Consider the following 19594-nt stretch of genomic DNA (forward strand, 5'->3'; position numbering starts at 1 on the left):
TTTCCAGTTTGGTGCTACAGCAACTTGACAAGTTATAATATACAGCTGTTTGTTTATTAATAATATGAGTTTTCCAGACTGTAGATGCTTGCAGTTAAGTGAAGCCAGTAAAGAAGAAGATAGAAATGTAACGTTCATTGATTAAGAATTTGTTTTGGAGTCTAGTTTAAAATATTAGTTTTGATTTTAAATGCCTAAATGATTAAAACTATCTTAATAAATCCTTTCATACGTTTTCTGTTCTCAACCAACAAATGCTCTGCCTTACACATTGGCAAAAAAAATCAGAACACAAAATATAAGCTGAGCGGATATGACCCCACTCTGTCAAGGACCTTGGAGTACTCATCTCTAATGATCTAAGTCCCGGAGCCCACTGTAACAGCATTGCCAAAAAGGCATTAAGAGTTGTTAACCTAATCTTGCGTAGCTTCTTCTCTGGTAATATTGTACTGCTAACTATAGCATACAAAACCTTTGCTAGACCAATTCTCAAATACATCTCCTCTGTTTAGAACCTGCACTGCATATCAGATATTGATACAATTGAGCGAATCCAGATATATTTCACGAGAAGAGTCCTCCATTCCTCTGCTCTCAACAGAATACCTTATGCCACCAAAGTTGAAATTTTGGGCTTAGACAATTTAAAACTACTTCGCTTTCGGTCTGAACTAAGCATAGTACATAAAATTTTCTACTACAATGTTCTACCTGTCAATGACTACTTCAGCTTCAACCATAACAATACACAAGCACACAATAGATACAAACTTAATGTAAACTGTACCAAACCCGACTGCAGAAAATACGATTTCAGCAACAGAGTGGTCAATGCCTGGAATGCGTTACCTAACTCAGTGGTTTCTTTCAAAAACCCCCCCAACTTTAACCTTAGACTGTCAACTGTTGACCTCACCCCATTCCTAACAGGCCTGTAAGGGACATGCATAAGTGCACCAAGATGTCCCTGTCCTAACAATCCCATTTCTTCGTATCCATTTCATATATTCATAATCTTCTATATATTTATATCTATTATCTTATACACACTTGACAAAACAAATAAACAAATAAACAAAAATAAATAAATAAACTGTTATACCCCCCAATATTGCTGGCCTACAACTCTGAACAGTCATAGGCAATACAGTCAATAGAGTGATACTTTAGCAGAGTATACTAAAAATATTTTTAGAATAACAATGTAGCACGTTTTGGCTTATCCCCAACTCTGGGAGATAAATTTTTAAGCAGCTTAGTATTTGTAAGAACCGAGGGGTTGTGGCTTAACATCTTATTTCCTGTTGGTTAGAGAGGAGAGTGCATTGTAATTATTATTTTCTGTCAGAATACATATTTGGTTTGCAGAAACCTAGGACCATTATATTAAGCAACAAAAGCACAAGATCAAAAGTAGAGAACTTCTAGGTTTTGTGGAGCATTTTATCTGGTTGTTGACACCTACTATAATCGGGGGAATCCAGATTCAAAAATCAAAATATAACAGTGTTTTTGCCGTTTGAGAAAATGCCACTAGCAAAACTTTTACAGTGAATTTGTGTGACTGCTGGCTTGATATTGCAAGAGGAAGATAATTTCCAACTCCACATAAATGCACTAATTGCTATAATCCCCAAGATATTGAACAGCACCTAATCCATCATTGTGGTGCACTCATTGAGTATTAACTGTAGTCTACTGCAGAAATAATTGATTGGTCTATTATTAGCTAATTCTATCAAATTTTATTGATTGGCTATTGAAATAGGCTACCATACAGTGTATATGATAGCTTACATTCAGTGATTTTAAATAGCATGGAGTTCAGATTTATTCTATGAAATATTCTATAGAATGGATGGGAAATCTGTGGTTCACCATGTTATTACACTACAATTTCAAATGTCCCTCACAACTGGCCATGCTGCCTGAGCTGCTAGATGTAGCATTGGAGGACTATTAAGTGCAAGAATCTCCAGGCTGTTCAAATGAATGTATAGGTTTATTATTGTATGCTAAAGCTCTTTACAAGAATATGAACTATTAATGGTTAAAGCTAGTTGGTGGTAGATAAGAGTCAAAGGAATTCAAGGTGGGCTGGACTTAGATTTCTTGTGAGTGCAAAGGAACTCAATGATGTATTTGACACCTCCTTTCGGCTCAGCTTAATCATCTCCTAAAAGGGCCATGAATTTCCAACTTTGATCCTATTGGGAAGAACAGTGAAATGTAACTAATTCTATATTTTTGAACCTTACTCAATTTTTCTGTTAAAAGGAATAATATCCTCATATATCATCTTTGTTCTACAAAGCACTAATAAGCTTCTATATACACATATGTTCCCCTGATTTTCAAATGTTTTTTTTTGTTTTAATAGCTTTACAGTATTAGTTTTATGTAAAAATAAAATTTAATAATACAAATCATTAAACATTTTGAAACATGAATTAAAATGTTACACTGCATAGTGCAAACATTTACTCTTTCTCTATCTGTGGTTAAGTGTTCATGCTCCAATTATAATAGCATAGGTAAATAATACAGGCAAAGTAAACACATTTTAAATGTAATTCATTATTTTGGAAATTTCATATGTTGTAAAATTTGTAGTATTTGTGTAAATATTCCCTCCTTCACAAATAAGAGGATTTTTTTCCAGATAGCTAATATGATTAGTTGGAACATTTGCAAGTAAGGATCTTGAACGTTTGATCTAGGACAGCGATGGCGAACCTTTTTTGGCTCGCGTGCCATAAGTGGGGGGAGCGCAGGGGGGTTGTGTGCGGGCGTGCTGCACCCATAATGCAATGTGCGAACCTCCCAGTGCACATGTGCACACTACAGGTGCGACCCCCCATTTTTTGCATGCTTTTTTCACCTTCCCCAGGCTCCAGAGGCTTTATAGGAGCCTGGGGAGGGCGAAAACAGCCTCCCACCCTGGAGGCTTCAGGGACCTTCAGGATGCTTCTCTGAAGCCTCCAGAGCAGTCAAAACGAACCTCCGAGCAAACCAGAAGTCCATTGCTGAACTTCCGATTTGCCCGTAGGGCTGGTTTTTTGTGCTCCGGAGGTTTCAAGGAAGCTCATGAAGCCTCTGGAGGGCCTCTGGGGGCGGGGGCAGGGCAGGCTCTTTTCGCCCTCCCCAGGCTCCTATAAAGCCTCTGGAACCTGGGGAGGGCAAAAAATGGCTTTTAAAAAAGGTGAACTCATCTGGCCAGCGCGCACATGCGCGCTGGCCAGCTGACAGGGCAGCACCTCGCGTGCCCTGACAAATGGCTCCACGTGCCATAGGTGGCACGCATGCCATAGGTTCGCCATCACTGATCTAGGATTCATGCATATATGTGAGTGATGGAATGTTTTGTACATACTGTGATTTGTATTTAACATTCCTGAAAATGTTCTGCCCATTTTCTCAGATTAATCGAGCCCCCAGCTTTGGTACTGACCAGAAAATTGATTATGATGTGAAAAAAGGTGTCCTTTTGAATGCATTACAGCTTCTCAACATCAGGTAAATATGCATAGGCCAGTTATCATTATTTATTTTGGTTATAAAAGAAATAGAGTTATATTTACCTTATTTTCCAAAAATTGTTTTCATACAATTTAAATTAAACCCTTTGCCTCTGAGTATTTAATCCAAATATAATACAATCTTTGTCATTATTAGAAAAGAGTAAGTTAAATTCTAGTTTGATCCAAGAACTATACTGGTCTGGCCAGATTTTTATGAAGTAGTTTCTTGAGGCATAAGAAGGACGTGTTTGTGTGTCTGTTGTCCATCTGATCAGATTGAGAAGATTAGAATGAGACTGGTACTACTGTGTGTATCTATGCATGTTGTCTTAGAGTATGGAAATGCCTAGAGCTATAGGATTTCTTTTTAAACAGCTTATTATAAATGAGGCCTCTGAGGACAGTGTGTATTCCTCTGATCTAGTTGATGGTAGGAATTCCAATGTCTTGTTTGGTACCATCTGTTCAGCGTCTTTAGGAGGAATTAGTTGTTCAGGTATTACCAGGTGAAGCATCTGAAAGCAGCAGGATCTGGCAATTGCCAAGTGTTCACCATCCTATCAGGGCCTGATGTTAATAACCAACTGAGGAGGATTGTTTCTGAGGAGAACCTATAGTATTTCTGCTCTGTCCTGGGGAGAGTGGTTGTAGTAGTAGCAACTTTCCCACCACCATTGTAGCTTGTCAGTACCAAGCACTCATTGGCTTGCCAGTGCAGGTAGATGAAAACAGAAACGGTATCTTGGAATAGCTGCCAGGTAGGAAAAGGAAGTAAATGGGCGAGCTCTATTTCTGTAACCATGGCAAACTGAAGTATTTGTCCTTCTCCATATGGGTGGTTGGTAGGTATGGGGAAAAAAGCGAGCTTGCCATTCATTAGCAAATAAAGATAGCCCTGGACTCTGACATCATTGTGCTGGAAAAGCTGAAACCCCCACTTGTTGATCCTTTCAAGTATTTTCTTTTCAGGACAAGCGATAAAAGAAAAAATTTAGCCAAGCAAAAAGCAGAAGCTCAGAAGAGACTGTACGGCCAAGGGTCAATGAAAAGGCTGTCACCTATATCTTCTGACTGGGAAAAGCAACGGCGTTCCCTAGAAAGGAGGAGAGAAGAACTGGTAATTTAAACCATCTATGTATATATAAATGAAGGAGCCATGTTTTCTACCTTTTTCTCTAGCGGTATGTTCAGTCATTTCCACATGTTCTTGGCTTCCAGAAAGAGAGACTTGCACAAGTACGCAGGCAGATCTCCAAAGAAGAGCATGAAAACAGGCACCTGGGAAATTATAGGTAACTATGTAATCCCTAGATTCCTAATTCAAAGTATATCTTGGATTCATTTGATTTAGAATGGAATTCACTTTGCTTGTATCATGCTTGCGTAAAGGTGCTTTTTTCTTGAATGATGAAATGGGCTAATAATAATAGACCTTAGGATGGGTGTAGGCTATATGTTCTCAAAATACTATATCCAACCACATGATGAATCATGGATCTATATTTCTCAGACATATTTATTTCCTCTATTGAGAGAGAATTCTTTCTCTCGCTAAAATGGAAGTTTAGTATAAAGACAGATGTAGTATGAAATCAAAGCCATAACAAAGCTTAAACTAAGCTTTCTTAAACAACATTTTCCCCAATAGATCTCAGATGATAAAAGCAAGCTCTTACTGAGTTTTTCTTTCTGTTAAACTTTTAAGACAGATTTTGAGACATGTCAGCCTAAGTTCTTTTGATAGTCTACAGAGGAATGTCTTGTCATGCATCAGGAGTTCCTTAAAAATAATGATAGCTCTTTTTAAAAATGAGATACAGAAATGTGTTTCTTCTTAAAGGAATCTCAAAACGCAGCATAAGGAAAGATGAAAAATAGAGAACTAGTTTAAGAGCTTTATAATGTATTTTACTGGCATGTAGCAGCAGAATACCTGGTGCCTGATTGCTCCCCAATTAAAAAGGAAAAAATAACACCCTAAAATCTAATAAAATTTCAGATCAAGTTGATTGCATACTGTTGCATAAGATATTATAAAATATAGAGTAAGGATAGAAGAAATTTGGCCTGTGTTAATTTTTTACTATCTTGATTTTTAAATTTGTACTTTTTTAGCCCTTGCAGTTTAATGAAAAATTGTTAGATCTCTCACCGCCCACCTGGTTTCTAGAATTAGATGCTCCTGATACCAACCTGTTTATTAGTTTGGAATCAGAAAAAAAATATCATGATTATTATTTCTGATATCTTAATCTGGTAATGTGTTCATTAGAGTGTTCTTGGAAGCTTTTTGTTAGAACTTCTTTAATTGATATAAAGTTAAATATTTTTATTACTATGTTTTGTTTGATATTTCATTTGGGTGATATTTGTGTGTTTTAAGATGCCTTGGGAAAACCAGGTTTTGAAGGATGACATATACCAATATCAATAGCACTTAAACTCATATACCACTTCACAGTGCTTTACAGCCCTCTCTGAGAGGGTTAACAGAGTCAGCATATTGTCCCCAACAACCTGGATCATCATTTTACTGACCTCAGAAGGCTGGAAGGTGGAGTCAGTCTTGAGCCTATCAGGATTGAACTCCAAACTGTGGGCAGAGTTAGCATACAATATTGTATTCTAACCACTGTGCCGCATTTTAATTAAAGTATCCTTATGTGTCTGCTGCTAGATAGGCATTGGTGTGACTATAAGGGATCGACTTTCAGAATTGTTTAGGGGATTTAATTTTTCTTGATTAGTTTTGGCAACTAATAGATATAGTGTATAGGAAGAATTCAGTTCCCTAGCTCTTTTTTTTTTATAGCCCTAGGAAGCTTTTCACTTTATACTATTGAAATTTAGTAGTATTCTTATTTTATTTTTAAATATTTTGATCACAAAAGAAACAAAAAAAGACTGAAAATGTTAATCCTTTCTCTTTCAACTTTTCATTATTAATTCTTGGCCACAGAAGCATTGTTTATATAACACGGTTTAATCATCCTTAGCAATAACTATTGAGGAATTTCCCTCTCCCATTATGCCCATTACTCCCATTAACAGTGCCAAATAATAGTCTCAATGTATATAAAATTTGTAGTATTGTGTGTACCCTCCTTTGTAATGTGTTTTGAAATGTACCATCACAGAGAAAAGTTGTATGTTGGAAAGAACTTCTTTTTCTCAAACAAAGCATCCATGGCATATTGCCATTACATATAGCAGATCTAGTAAGATTCCAAAGTAGTTGTAATACTTTGCATATTTATCTATGCAGCAGCTTTAATTCTGGTGTATTCCAGAATTTATAAATGGCAGAAGGAGAGGCAGGTATCTGTCCTGAAGTCTGGAACTTTTTTGGGTGTGTGTGTCATCCAGCAATCCATACTAGCCAAGCTGGATATTAATAATAAATTACAATCTGTGTGGTCAGAGAGGAACAGAGAGCAGTCATTTCAGCTGAATAGAAAGGAGGAAATGGATTATAATTGATAGCTGTTATTGGAAAGAAAGTGGTGGGTGTCTAATGCAATTTTTGTGGTTTTTGTAACGTCCTTCTCAAACTCACTCTCTCTGTCTCTGAATTATGAATGCAATACATAATGTTTCGTGTCTCACGCAAACCTGGTTGACAGTACAGTGAGTATTTGAACACTTAAGCTTATTGTTTGTATAAAGACAAGCGGATCTGTTTATTCCTATTTTGCTTTTTTTAGTTGTAGTGTCTCCTTTCCCCAGTAAGAATACAGTAGATTTTAAGTAGAATAAGTGTTTTCACGGTCTGTGTTTTGCTGAAATATATTACCAAATTAGTGTTCTCCCTGAAAATATCTATGGCGTAGCTCTGTGTATAAACCAGTGCAATGCAATATATATGTGTTATTGAAACAACAGAAGCCATACATTTTGCTTAACTTCATTTTAATTAAGCATGTATACAGGATAACAGGTTGTGGAGTTGCTCACATCTCATACATTTTTCTTTTCTTTTATTCATATTTTAGGCGTATTTACCCTCCCGATGATAAACTTCTACTTGAAAAATATGAAGGTTTGTTAGCCACAGCTTTTCACACATTTCTTGCTGGGAGGGCAGCTTCTCTTCAACGGGAAATGAACAACCCTTTGAAAAGGATGAAGGTATCAGTAGTGCTGTTATTGACTTAATGGTTTCAAATAATTCATTTATATGTAGAAATACTAAAAGGTTTAGATTCTTTTTTCTTCCCATCCAATTTGTAGTACTGTCATACAGAGTTGTGTTTATACCACAGTGAAACCAACATTATTTTTATAGATTTTACTAATAATTCAAACATAGCTTGATGAGAAAAAGTACAATTTTCCGATTTCGTAGCACTTGCTTACTTTTAAATGTCGGTTTAAAAACCAGAATGGCTGGATCCATACATCAAGGATTCATAAACCATGTGTTACATGTCTTTGCATGTTGCATCCAATTATGGTTTGTCCCCCCATACACTTTTTTTCTGGCTACTCATCTATCAAGTTTGCAAATAGCACCGTGAAAGAAAAAAGCATGTCGTCTTACTTCAGCATTTCCAGGGAGAAGATCTGATAGATGTTGCCTGGTTTTGAAACCTCAAGCAGCTTTTTAAAAAAGGAATGCTAAACTGCTTGTTCATTTCATGCTTGTTTGGAATGGCTTTTGCATGGACCAGCTGTGCTGGAATTCCTATGTAGTGATCTCAGCTGTGGTTAGCTAGTATAACCTTGTCTTTTCATTGTGGAATGTGAATGTTCCTAGGCTCATAGATCAGTAAATGTATAGGATTGCCGTGGGTTAAGTTATTGAGTTCAACTGGCTAGTTGGGAATCAAAACTTTTTCAACTTAAAAGTTTAACTTTTGGGCACCTATCAATAAAACATGGCAAATTCAATTATATAGGAGTGGAATAAAAAGTGACGCCTTCGCCTCCATAACTCAATTTAAATAGGGATAATTTAATAATGAAAACCGATCATGATCCTTGTACTGAGCACTTTTGTTACTTGTATTTACTTCTCCACATAATCACCACCATTCACTCCACACTTCTGCCAACAGTGGACAATCATCACAAAAGAACTCCACACTTTGTCTCTTCAACCAGGTCCTGATAGTCTTTTCTGCATCTTCGTTTGAGTCAAACAGATGCCCACTAAGGTATTCCTTCAATTTTGGGAAAAGGTGGAAGTTGCACAGAACCAAGCCTGGACTCTTATGGCGGATGAAATAAGAGGTGAGATCCAACTTAGCAATTGCCTCTTGTCATGGCTGATGAGGTATAAAAGGTCTCGTGTTGTCACCTTGCGGCAAAATTTCTTTCTTCTGCTTCCAAACTCCGTGTAATTGTTGTTTCAGAGGTATAGAGGTGGAAGAGATGGAAAGGACTGTCAGGACCTGGTTGAAGAGATTTAAAGTGTGGAGTTCTTTTGTGACAGCTGTAACTCATTTGGACATCATTGGCAAACGTATGTAGTGAATGGTGGTGATTATGGGAAGAAGTAAATACAAATAGCCAAATAAATTACAATGGAAAATAATCCTTGAAGCTGTTAAAATAGCCCTATTTAAACTGGAGGTGGAGGCATAGTTTTTCTTTCAACCTTTGTAATTATCTCAACAATAATAATTGCAAGTTTCCATTGATATTGTTTTTAGGACCCAGACACTGTTAGATAAGAGGGGGGGAAGGTTTTTTTTTTAACAGCATACTAAATGTGTGCATTCTGACTTTTTCACATTTATTTCAACAACGTATCTTTTCAGGAAGAAGACATATTGGATCTTCTGGAACAGTGTGAACTTGATGATGAGAAACTAATGGGAAAATCTGTCAGATCACGTGGACCAAAGGTATGTATTGAATGAAATTAAATGATATCTATATTTTTAAATGAAATGCATGTGGTTCATCTAAATTCTGAGCCGAATTAGGCGGTTTTGGAACAGTTCTGTGTGCCATAGTCCCAAATTGAATTTCATCTGAAATAACCAGAAACTGATTGCTGCTCATAAAATTTCATGAGCAATTTAACATTCTGGAAGATGACAAAATGGTATTTTCATTTGCCAAAGAGGTTACTGCGCTTTCATGTTGCTAGAAGCTAGGGTGAAGCCGAGGGAATAAGAAGGGAACCAGTTGAGTGATTGACAGCCATGACTGACAAGCCTACCTTTCAATTTAACCATTAATCAGCAGCCCTTCGGTCATACTAGTTTGCTACATGCTGTTCCCCACTCTTTATAGTGGTTTTTCAGCCATGCTGTCACACTTTAAAGAGCTTTCCTGTGGTGTTAGTGAAATGTATGTGTGCAGTTAATTTTCTGTCTTCCTATCCTGAAAATCAACGTGGGTGGCACTTAATGTAAAAGACTATAAACCACTCTTTTAACAATTTGTCAGGCTTCTTAGGAGAGGGTCCCTCTGTATTGTTGGTTATCACAAAATTAGAGCACCAAACAAGTTTCTGTTTCTTCTCAAATTTGTAAATCGGTATCGGATCCATGGTAAAACTCCTTCTGAGGTTGGCTGTTTGCTAGCAGGTGTTTCATTACCCAGCTGGGTAACATCATTGCACCAAACCAACAACCAAGCTCTGAGAACACTAAGGATTCCACAGATCAACCTAAGCTATACTATATATATATATATATATGTGTGTGTGTGTGTGTGTGTGTGTGTGTGTGTGGTATTTGTACTGATAAATAAATAAAGGGAGACTAGTATAGATCTATTTCGAGCTAATTAGCTCTCATTAGCTCGAAATAGATCTATACTAGTCTCCCTTTATTTATTTATCAGTACAAATACAACACAAATATAAAAAGGCAACATTAAAAATAAAAATATGGTTTTCTGCCTGGATGGTCTTCTGTGATGAGCCCAAGGATAGAAAGAGGGAGTAGTGAGCTTCCTCCCATATTTAGGCATACCAGGGGTTGTAACACAAATACATATATATATATTCTCTTCTACTAAAATGCCTTGTGTCTGAAATTTGGCAGGTCCTCCTCATAGAAGGGGCAGTGTGTTTGCATCTTTTATCTAATTCTGATAACACTGAAAAAGGTACAGGTTCTTTAAAAAAAAACAGTATGTAAAGAAACATATTCACCTCAAACCTTCCCTCCTCAATGCATTTGTTTATATGAATGCCCACAAAGGGCTATTATTTCTAAAAACATTATTCTGTTTAATAATAATAATAATAATAATAATAATAATAATAATAATAATAATTCACTTTCACCTCTTCTCTTCATCATCGCGATGATCCCACTATCAGTAATCTTTAAAAAAATGAAATTAGGCTACCAAACAGCCAAAGAAGCCGAAAAAAATTCGCATTTATTATATATGGATGATTTGAAACTCTATGGAAAGTCAGAAATAGAAATCCAATCATTGACAAACACAGTCCGAGTATTCAGCACCGATATTTCAATGCAGTTTGGCATGGAGAAATGTGCCACTGTATCCATAAAAAGGGGCAAAATCACTACATATGAGGGAATTGAAATGCCCAATGGCCAACTAATTAAATGCAACGAAAATGAAGCCTACAAATACTTAGGCATTCTGCAGTTGGATAACATCAAGCACGGAGAAGTAAAAACTATTGTCAGGGGAGAGTACACCAACAGAGTTAGGAAAATTTTGAAATCTAAATTGAATGGTGGAAATACAATCAAGGCCATAAACACCTAGGCAATACCAGTTATAAGATACACAGCTGGTATAGTTAACTGGACACAAGCTGATTTGGACATTTTGGACCGAAAAACCAGGAAACTAATGACAATGCACTACAGTTTACATCCACGTGGTGATATTGATAGACTATACCTACCCCGAAAATCAGGTGGCAGAGGATTATTACAAGTGAAGCAAATAGTTGAAGAAGAAAAACATGCACTGGCTTACTATTTAAAAGAAAGTCAAGAACATCTATTAATCGAAGTAAAGAACAAAAATCTATTGAAGGCCCAACAGACGAAACAAGAATACAGAAAAAGATGTGATAAAATTAAGAATGGAGAGTTGGCAGAACAAAGCATTGCATGGCCAATTTCTGGAAAACATAAAAGATAAAGTGGACAGTGAAAAAACTTGGTTATGGTTAACAGCAGGTACATTAAAGAAAGAAACAGAGTCACTAATCCTGGCTGCGCAAGAACAAGCTATCTGCACAAATGCCATTAAGGCCAAAATCGAAAATTCCTCTGATGATGCCAAATGTAGACTTTGCAAAGAGGCTGATGAAACTGTTGACCACATACTCAGCTGCTGTAAAAAAATCGCGCAGACTGACTATAAAATGCGGCACAATTCAGTGGCACAAATGATCCACTGGAATTTGTGCAAAAATTATAATATTAAAACAGCAACAAACTGGTGGGAACATAAGCCTGAAAAAGTCATCGAGGGTCAGATGGTCAAGATCTTGTGGGATTTTCGCATACAAACGGATAAAATACTGGCGCATAATACACCAGATATCACACTGGTTGAGAAAAATAAGGTCACAATCATAGACATCGCAATACCAGGTGATAGCAGGGTCGCCGAGAAGGAATATGAAAAAATCGTGAAATACCAGGACTTAAAAATCGAAATCCAACGATTATGGCACAAACCAGCAGTGGTAATTCCAGTGGTAATCGGCACACTGGGTGCTATTCCAAAAGCACTGGAATTACATTTAAAACAGTTAAAAATTGACAAAATCACCATCAGTCAAATGCAAAACTGCTTGGATCCGCACACATATTACGAAAATACGTTATGACATCCTAGGCCCCTGGGTGGGGCCCGACTAGTAATTAATGCCAAATCCAGCGAAACAACTGGCCGCTGTGATACAATTCTGTTGATGCAATAATAATAATAATAATAATAATAATAATAATAATAATAATAATAATAATAATAATAATAATAATAATAATAATAATAATAATAATACAAATAAATAATAGGTTATTGTTGTTTAGGCATTTCTAGGCTATTTTGTTTGAGGCACAAAGCTTTGTTCTACAAATCTCACTTTGGAATAGCTTGCCTTCCTGCCATTCTAACTATTGTACAACACCTGTGCTTTTAGTCAACATTCAAAGGGAGAGATGCTTTTTTTTAAATCATGTGGGCAAAAGACCACCTCGATAAAGAGAAGTGTTGTTCCTTTAAAAGAAAAAGAGAGAAATCCAAGGACAAAACATGACAAAAAACAAGACGTAGAGGAGGAGGAGGAGGAGGACGACGACGACGAAGTAGTAGCAGTAGTAGTAGTGCCTGAGCTGGGAAATAAAGCAGCAGCGTACCATCTCCCCAATAGTTTTGATGTAACTGGGGCAGATCCAGGGGAAAGAAATAGAGGATTTTGCTATAAGATTCAGGTTTTTCTATAGAAGTAGAATACTTTTAGTCCAGAATCTGCAAAAAAGGTGACAGTGAAGGGTGTGAAAGTCACTTCCAGAAGATCATCCCAAGTTGTGCAAGCTGATTCTTTAACACAAATCAGATCAGAAAGACCAGGCGAGTTGTAATATCGGGCAAGCACCTACACTAGGGCAGAAAGTGAGGCCAGCTTGTGTAGATCCAGGGGGCTTCTTGAGGTTTGAAACCTCCAGACTTAAAATCAGTGGGTCCTGCCGCCATGTTGCTATATGGTGCAAGAGACCCTGACCCTAACCAAAACTAATAATATATGTTGTTTTTTCTTCTTTAAAGAATGTCATTTTCTACCTGACTTGAATATTACCTCCCCACCTTCTTCTGTTTAAATTCTTTATAGCAGAAATATAAAAAGGATTGATGGGTTATTTGCATTTTTAGCTTCCAGGTTTGACACAATAGCTAGGTTAGTATTATAACACAACCATTAGGGGGCAGAACTGCCCTCTATGCTAGTCATTGTTAACCTTGACAACTTAAGATGTCTGGGCTTTGGTTTGTGTGTGTCCACACATCTTAAAATTGCCAAGATTGAAAAACAATACTCTATGCTATTGGGAAAACGTATTTGCTTATCCAAGCAGCAGTCAACATTTTAAGGGATAGCGAGTGCGATTCCAAGACTGTGGTTCCAGAAGACTCTTAATGGAATCTATCAACTCACTGGAGTTTAGCAAATTAGAATTCCAAGCTCAGGTAGAATTAGAAATAATAGAACTAAGATAAAGAAGGAAGAGAATCGTAACTAAATGGAAGTAGAGAAAAACTTTAAAAATGGAGCCGGGAAAAAAGAAACATTGAAACTCTAGTCAAAAGAAAAGGAATCTCCCTAACAAGTAGAAAAGAAGAGGTGAAGAGCAGAGTTCTCTGAATCTAGTATTTTTGTAGGAAACTAGACATTTTCACAAAAGGAAGGGAAAATCCAGACTGCTTCCTGAACAATTTTTAAAAGATTTGTCTTATCTACAAAGTTAGGGAAATTTGGTTTATTCAGTTTTTTTAGAGAACTAGTTCATTATTTTTAGTGGTCTATGAAATGACTTGGAATGACATGGATAACTATACAATATTCAGGACTGTAGCAAATTCCTGGCTAGGACACACTTGGTAAAGGGATCTTGGTCTTACTCAATATTTCACCACAAAGTGAAAAGAATGTATAATAGTTGGCAGGATCATGTGGAAGCCAACATGATTCGATGTCACTGAATTAGCACAATTTGTATAATTCATGGCCCAACAACTGACCTCTTCTATGATCTTGTCTCCTAATGGGACTCAAGGTCCTAGAAGCAGTAGGAAAGATGGTCCAGAAGCTGGATTACTCAAGTCCTCCGGGAGCCAAAAATATGCAATTCAATGTGACTATCTCAAGATGTTACTAAAATGAGAAGAATCTTGGCTAATTAGATTAATCCAGGATCGATGGCATGTTCAGTTCCAGCTACATCATATCAAAACAACTTTATAATATCCGACATCACTCAACCTACAACCAGAAGTTAAGTTTCCTGATAGGCTAGCTTTCAAGTATTTTAAATTCAGGTCACTCCAAAAGGGCTCAAGAAAACCAAACTGAAACTTGGAGCTACAGGCTAAAGAAACCGCTCAGAAAAAGCTTCTTTAAATTCTCTGTGGGGATTTCATTACACCTGTGAGTTGAATAAAAGTGATAATAGTTAGACATCCACTAATGTCTACCCTAAAGATACTGGAGGCATGATCTCCATTATACATAATTCACTCATCAAGGATTCACACATGGTCAAGTATGATTGCACATTCTGTGTGCCAAAGGCCAAGCTGAAAATCCTCTTATCAAACTACTTATTCAGTGGAACAGACAGAAAGAGGAGTGGGTCTTTGCCTATTACTGTGCCATGCTGCCTGGAGGCATATTTCTTTCCTCCCAGCAAGAAAGAAAGAACAAAAATCGGCAAAGAAGGACTTCTTAAACCTAACAGCAAAGGATTGCCCAGAACTTGAAACTAGAAGACACAAATGGAGCAGAGGAGCCCTGGTCAAACAGGTTAGGTGAATGCATAGTCCCATCCACTCAAAGCCTGATCAACTTAGATAGTATGGAAATAGACTGTGTGAAAGGGAGATAATCTACAAAAATGCCAGGAGCAGTCCTCAGAGACAACAGACAAGAAAAGGCCCTGACAAGTACACAAAGCTGTTCCAGACACAGTCACCATTGCTCTTCCAACTGGGTTTTGACTCTAGGAGGACCTTCAGATTAAGAACCATCTTTGTAGAGCAGATCAGAACTTATCACGGATCATAAGAAGATAGAATACTCCACCCTACCACAAAGCTTAGAATTCCAGCTTCATCAAAAGGAAATGACGATTGTGTCAGTGCAATTATATTAACACTGTTTATATTGTAATACAGTGAAACTGAAGTTGGGGACTTTAAAACTTGAGAATGTAACAGGGTTGTAGACAGAGGCAAGCAAGAAGGTTTATGTCAGAACTGTTATCTGAGGTTGCATTTTACTTGGACAATAATATTAATAAAATACTATTTTCTTTTTAATGTAATAAAAGACATTCCAAAACTGCACTGACTGCAAACAAAACCCTTCCTTCCTTCCTTCCTTCCTTCCTTCCTTCCTTCCTTCCTTCCTTCCTTCCTTCCTTCCTTCCTTCCTTCCTTCCTTCCTTCCTTCCTTCCTTCCTTCCTAACTGGTACTGTAGTTTGTGTCCTCTAGAGGGCATACTATGCTTTCTAACTGGACATTCTTCATAATCATTCACATTGGTTTAATACTTTTTTGCTTGCTAATATCAAGCTTCTTGTAGTTATTGGATATTCATTCACAAAATGGCATATGCATGCCTCATATGCATATTACCTCTTTCATTCTATGTCTGGAAGATTTCTTAAGGCAGTTTTGTATAATTCTGACTTGGTTGTTTCTGTGTCGGGGGAAAGAAAGAGAGGACTGTGTCACTTCAAACGATACTAAAAAAAATTGGATCTTTTGTGTATTGAACTACATCCCTCCACTCCTCTCATCTATCACAATATCATGACCTAAATTTAGTCGTCTCATCCATGGAATGATGAGAATTGTAGACCAGAGCTAGGAAAGACTGCCATTAACCACACAGTTCAAGTCTCATAATAACAAACCGTATGTTTTGCTAAACTTTCCATTTCCATGACTGCCATATGGAATCTTGTTTGTGTCACAGCAGTGACCACACCCACCCGCCCTGAAAAAATACCTAATTGGCATTTTTCTATGTTGCTTTATAGCTTGAGTTTGTACATAGGTTTAAACCAAATATATCATCTAGATCAGGGCTGTCAAATTCGTGGCCTGTGGGCCGGATGCGTCATGCGCTGGCCACGCCCATGCCCGGTTTAGTAAAGGGGGGGAAAGTCACGATACGGCATGTGACGGTGCCCTGACAATGCAAGATTGACACCCCTGATCTAAATCCAAGTGATCATGACCAAACAAACCTATGGTTTAACAAACTCCTAGATTCAGTGTTCTTTAGTAGCTGTCAAGAAATATTGTTTGCTGACATCAGAAAAAAATAAATACAGTATCAGATCCTTCAAATATCTCTCATTTTGACAGGCTATAACTATGTTGGAGAATAAGATGAGGTTGAAGGCCCCTTGTATGGGAGGCGGAAACTAGCAAAGAGGTGACTCGTTATCTCATTGGCCCACCAGTTTCACTAAGGGCAAGGGATAATGGGAGTTGTAGTCCAAAATCTCTAGAGGACATCTGGTTGTCTACATCTGTCTCCCCACTTCCTTCTCCTATGAGATACATAGAAATTCACGGTCACTGCTTGCTTAGCCTATTAGATGATAGTAACTATTGATTCACAGCAGTCCTTTCAGGAAGATTGAGTCCCACTGAAAAACGGGGCATTTAGATACCTTTAACCATGAATTGCCTTGTAGCCCTTTGAGATGTCAGTTTAATGACAGCCCTGTGGAATACAAAGGACTGCAGGGTATATAGCCTAATCCTCTTCTGTACACGTGGCACAGCATTGGAAGATAAATTAGCTACTTTGTGTCAAGTGACCTATTTTTCATTTAAGTTTTTATTTGCCTGATAATTCCTAGCCCTCAGCTGGTAAAAAGATTAACAGTCTCAGCTGAGGAGGGTATTGGAGGCAGATTGCAAGAAATGATACCTTCCACTGTCCCCTGTATGAAAGAAGGACACCTAAATGACCTTATTTATTGCTCTGGCTGTTTTTCCTGAATTTTGTGCATATTTTCCTTTCCTTTCTGTTCTGTTCCTCCCCTCTCCTCCCCCAATTTCTTTATTGGGGGGGGGGGGAGTCATATAATTGCTTTATTTCTCGGTAAAATTGTATGTTGCTTAAATATATAATTAGCTTTTTAAATATAAGCAAAGATGGGAAAACCGATCTAATATGAATAGGTCTGTGATTTTAACTTTTTGGCCATGCTAATTCCACAAATATATGCATTGATAGAAGATCCAATGAAGTGAATTTCTTTTTTGTTTTGTGAGAGAATATGTTGAAAGTCCCACCTTTAATTTGTGGTTTTTCCAATTATTAAGTAAATTCCCCAGATTATGATAAAGAATTCCTTTCTATTTCTTCGCTGGCATTAGTCAAAAGTACACAGCACCAATAGCTTTGTCTAGGTATAAAATAGTTTGATATATTTTAATGACCCTCTCCTCTGACTCTAACTTATAACTATTTTCTTTGGTGAATGGCCGGAGTCATGGAAATTATGTCATGGTGATATTTATTTTCTATTAGCGTTGTTGCCATCTAACATAGCAATGAATCATGAGGTTCCAGCTTCCAGTGTGATATGATATCTCCTTACGTTACTAATGTACTGAGAATATATTTGAAAATAGGAAGGAATTTTATAGTGCCAAATATGTTGTGGATGATCTCTGATAGGAAATCTGTCAAAAGCTTCACTTGGAAAATTGGGAAGTTCTGAACTTTCAGAATCCTTGTATCGTTTTAAATTAAAATATTAGCTTTTTCACTGAATATCTGTTGAAAAATTCCAATACAGTAGCATAAAAAATATTGAAAGCAGGCTTCCTGGTGTTTTCTCAAACACCCTGAATCATTTATATATACACATACATACATACATACATACATACATACATACATACATACATACATACATACGTGTTACTTTAATTAGTTGTTTCCAAAATGCCCAAGATGGGTAGGTTTTTAAGATAAGAATATTTTTTTTTTTAATAATAAAATTTTATTGGGTTTTCAACATTTATAGGGAAAAGGGTAAATGGACAGGTCTACAAATTTTGGCAGTTGCAAAATGTGAAAGGCGCCCCTCCCTCCATACCCATAGTATACATTTATATATAATGCATTGGTATATAATTGATTACAATCAGCATATTAGTTCTATTACTAAATTCAATCAGATTAAACATTACAGTATAAAATCCAAGTATAATTCCATTATCACTTTCCGTCAATTTATAATAATATGATTTTCTTGTTTATTTTTGTGATCTGAGTCTTCTTGCTATTACCCCATCTCCCTCCACTGGCAGAGCTCTGGCCCCTCCCGTGTCCTGCGTGTCCGTTGTAATGTCTGGTGTTTTCTCTAGGAGTGTTTTATTTTTTTCCATAAAGGCCTGCGCCTCTATGGGTGCATTGATTCTGATTCTTGTCTCCTCCCAGAATATCAGCATACCTTCAGGCATCAACCATCTAAACCACACCCCTTTCTGGTATAATTTATTCGCTAATTGCGAATAATTCTTCCTTTTTTCTCTAATCTTCTTAGGGATCTGCTTCAGAATGGTTATCTCCATATCATGATATGTCAATGCTTGCCCCCTTTGTACACCCAGAATTTCATCTCTTGTGCTTTTTCTAAGAAATTTAATGTGAACCTCCCTGGGTACATTGTGTGTTCTAGCATAAGCTGAGTTCACTCTATAAACCAGGTCTATATCCCACCCCATCTGTTGTTTTTCTTTGTGTGTGTAGTCAGCCAGGATGTTTGTCATGATGTCCCTTATGTTTTCCCCATCTTCTTCTATAACATTTTGAAATCTAAGATAATAGGACATTCTCTCAAATTCTAATTTCATCTGTTGGATGTCAAGATCTTTGTTCCCTTTCTGCACAGCTTCTACCACCCCCTTCACCTCCTCCACCCCCCCTTCCACAAGGTTCAGTCTTTGTGAGTTCTTATAAATTTGGGCTTGATTTTCTTTAATTTCATCTTTCATTTCCCTTAGCTGTTTCTTGATTTCCTCCTGGCCCTGTAAAATTTGTTGAAGCATTTGTTGAAAGTCCATCTCTGTAGTCTTGGGTTGCATCAGTTCTGTTATCTTTGACTGTGTGGCTGGACTGGATGTTGCAGATGTTGGAGCAGACGTGGCAAAGCCAGGTTTTCCAGGAGGTGGTCTTTTGGATGCCATCCTTTATAACGTTAAAAGTTCAGTCCATATATAAGATAAACAGTTAGAAAAGAAGGGTAGCCAGGTGAATTCCGGGAGCAGGAGAACCAGGCAGAAGAGAATCTCTCTAATAAGTCTGGCAATAGATGAAAAGTTTCCCCTAGAAAGTTCAAAAAATACCAATCCACAAGAG

General features: G+C 37.2%; 1 protein-coding gene across 4 annotated transcripts in view; it reads left to right on the forward strand.

Moving 5' to 3' along the window:
• The window catches only part of TTLL7 (tubulin tyrosine ligase like 7), an 88873-nt gene that overhangs the window by 31568 nt on the left and 37711 nt on the right, over positions 1-19594 (forward strand). For all 4 annotated transcript variants that reach the window (XM_081946621.1, XM_081946623.1, XM_081946622.1 and 1 more), the window contains 5 exons: positions 3425-3519; positions 4494-4641; positions 4743-4816; positions 7517-7652; positions 9287-9373. In XM_081946621.1, coding sequence (XP_081802747.1) covers positions 3425-3519; positions 4494-4641; positions 4743-4816; positions 7517-7652; positions 9287-9373 — 540 coding nt within the window. The remainder of the gene's footprint in view (positions 1-3424; positions 3520-4493; positions 4642-4742; positions 4817-7516; positions 7653-9286; positions 9374-19594) is intronic.

This window comes from Natrix helvetica, assembly GCF_964273705.1.
Source record: "Natrix helvetica genome assembly, chromosome: 3".
In the NCBI taxonomy this organism is placed as follows: domain Eukaryota; kingdom Metazoa; phylum Chordata; class Lepidosauria; order Squamata; family Natricidae; genus Natrix; species Natrix helvetica.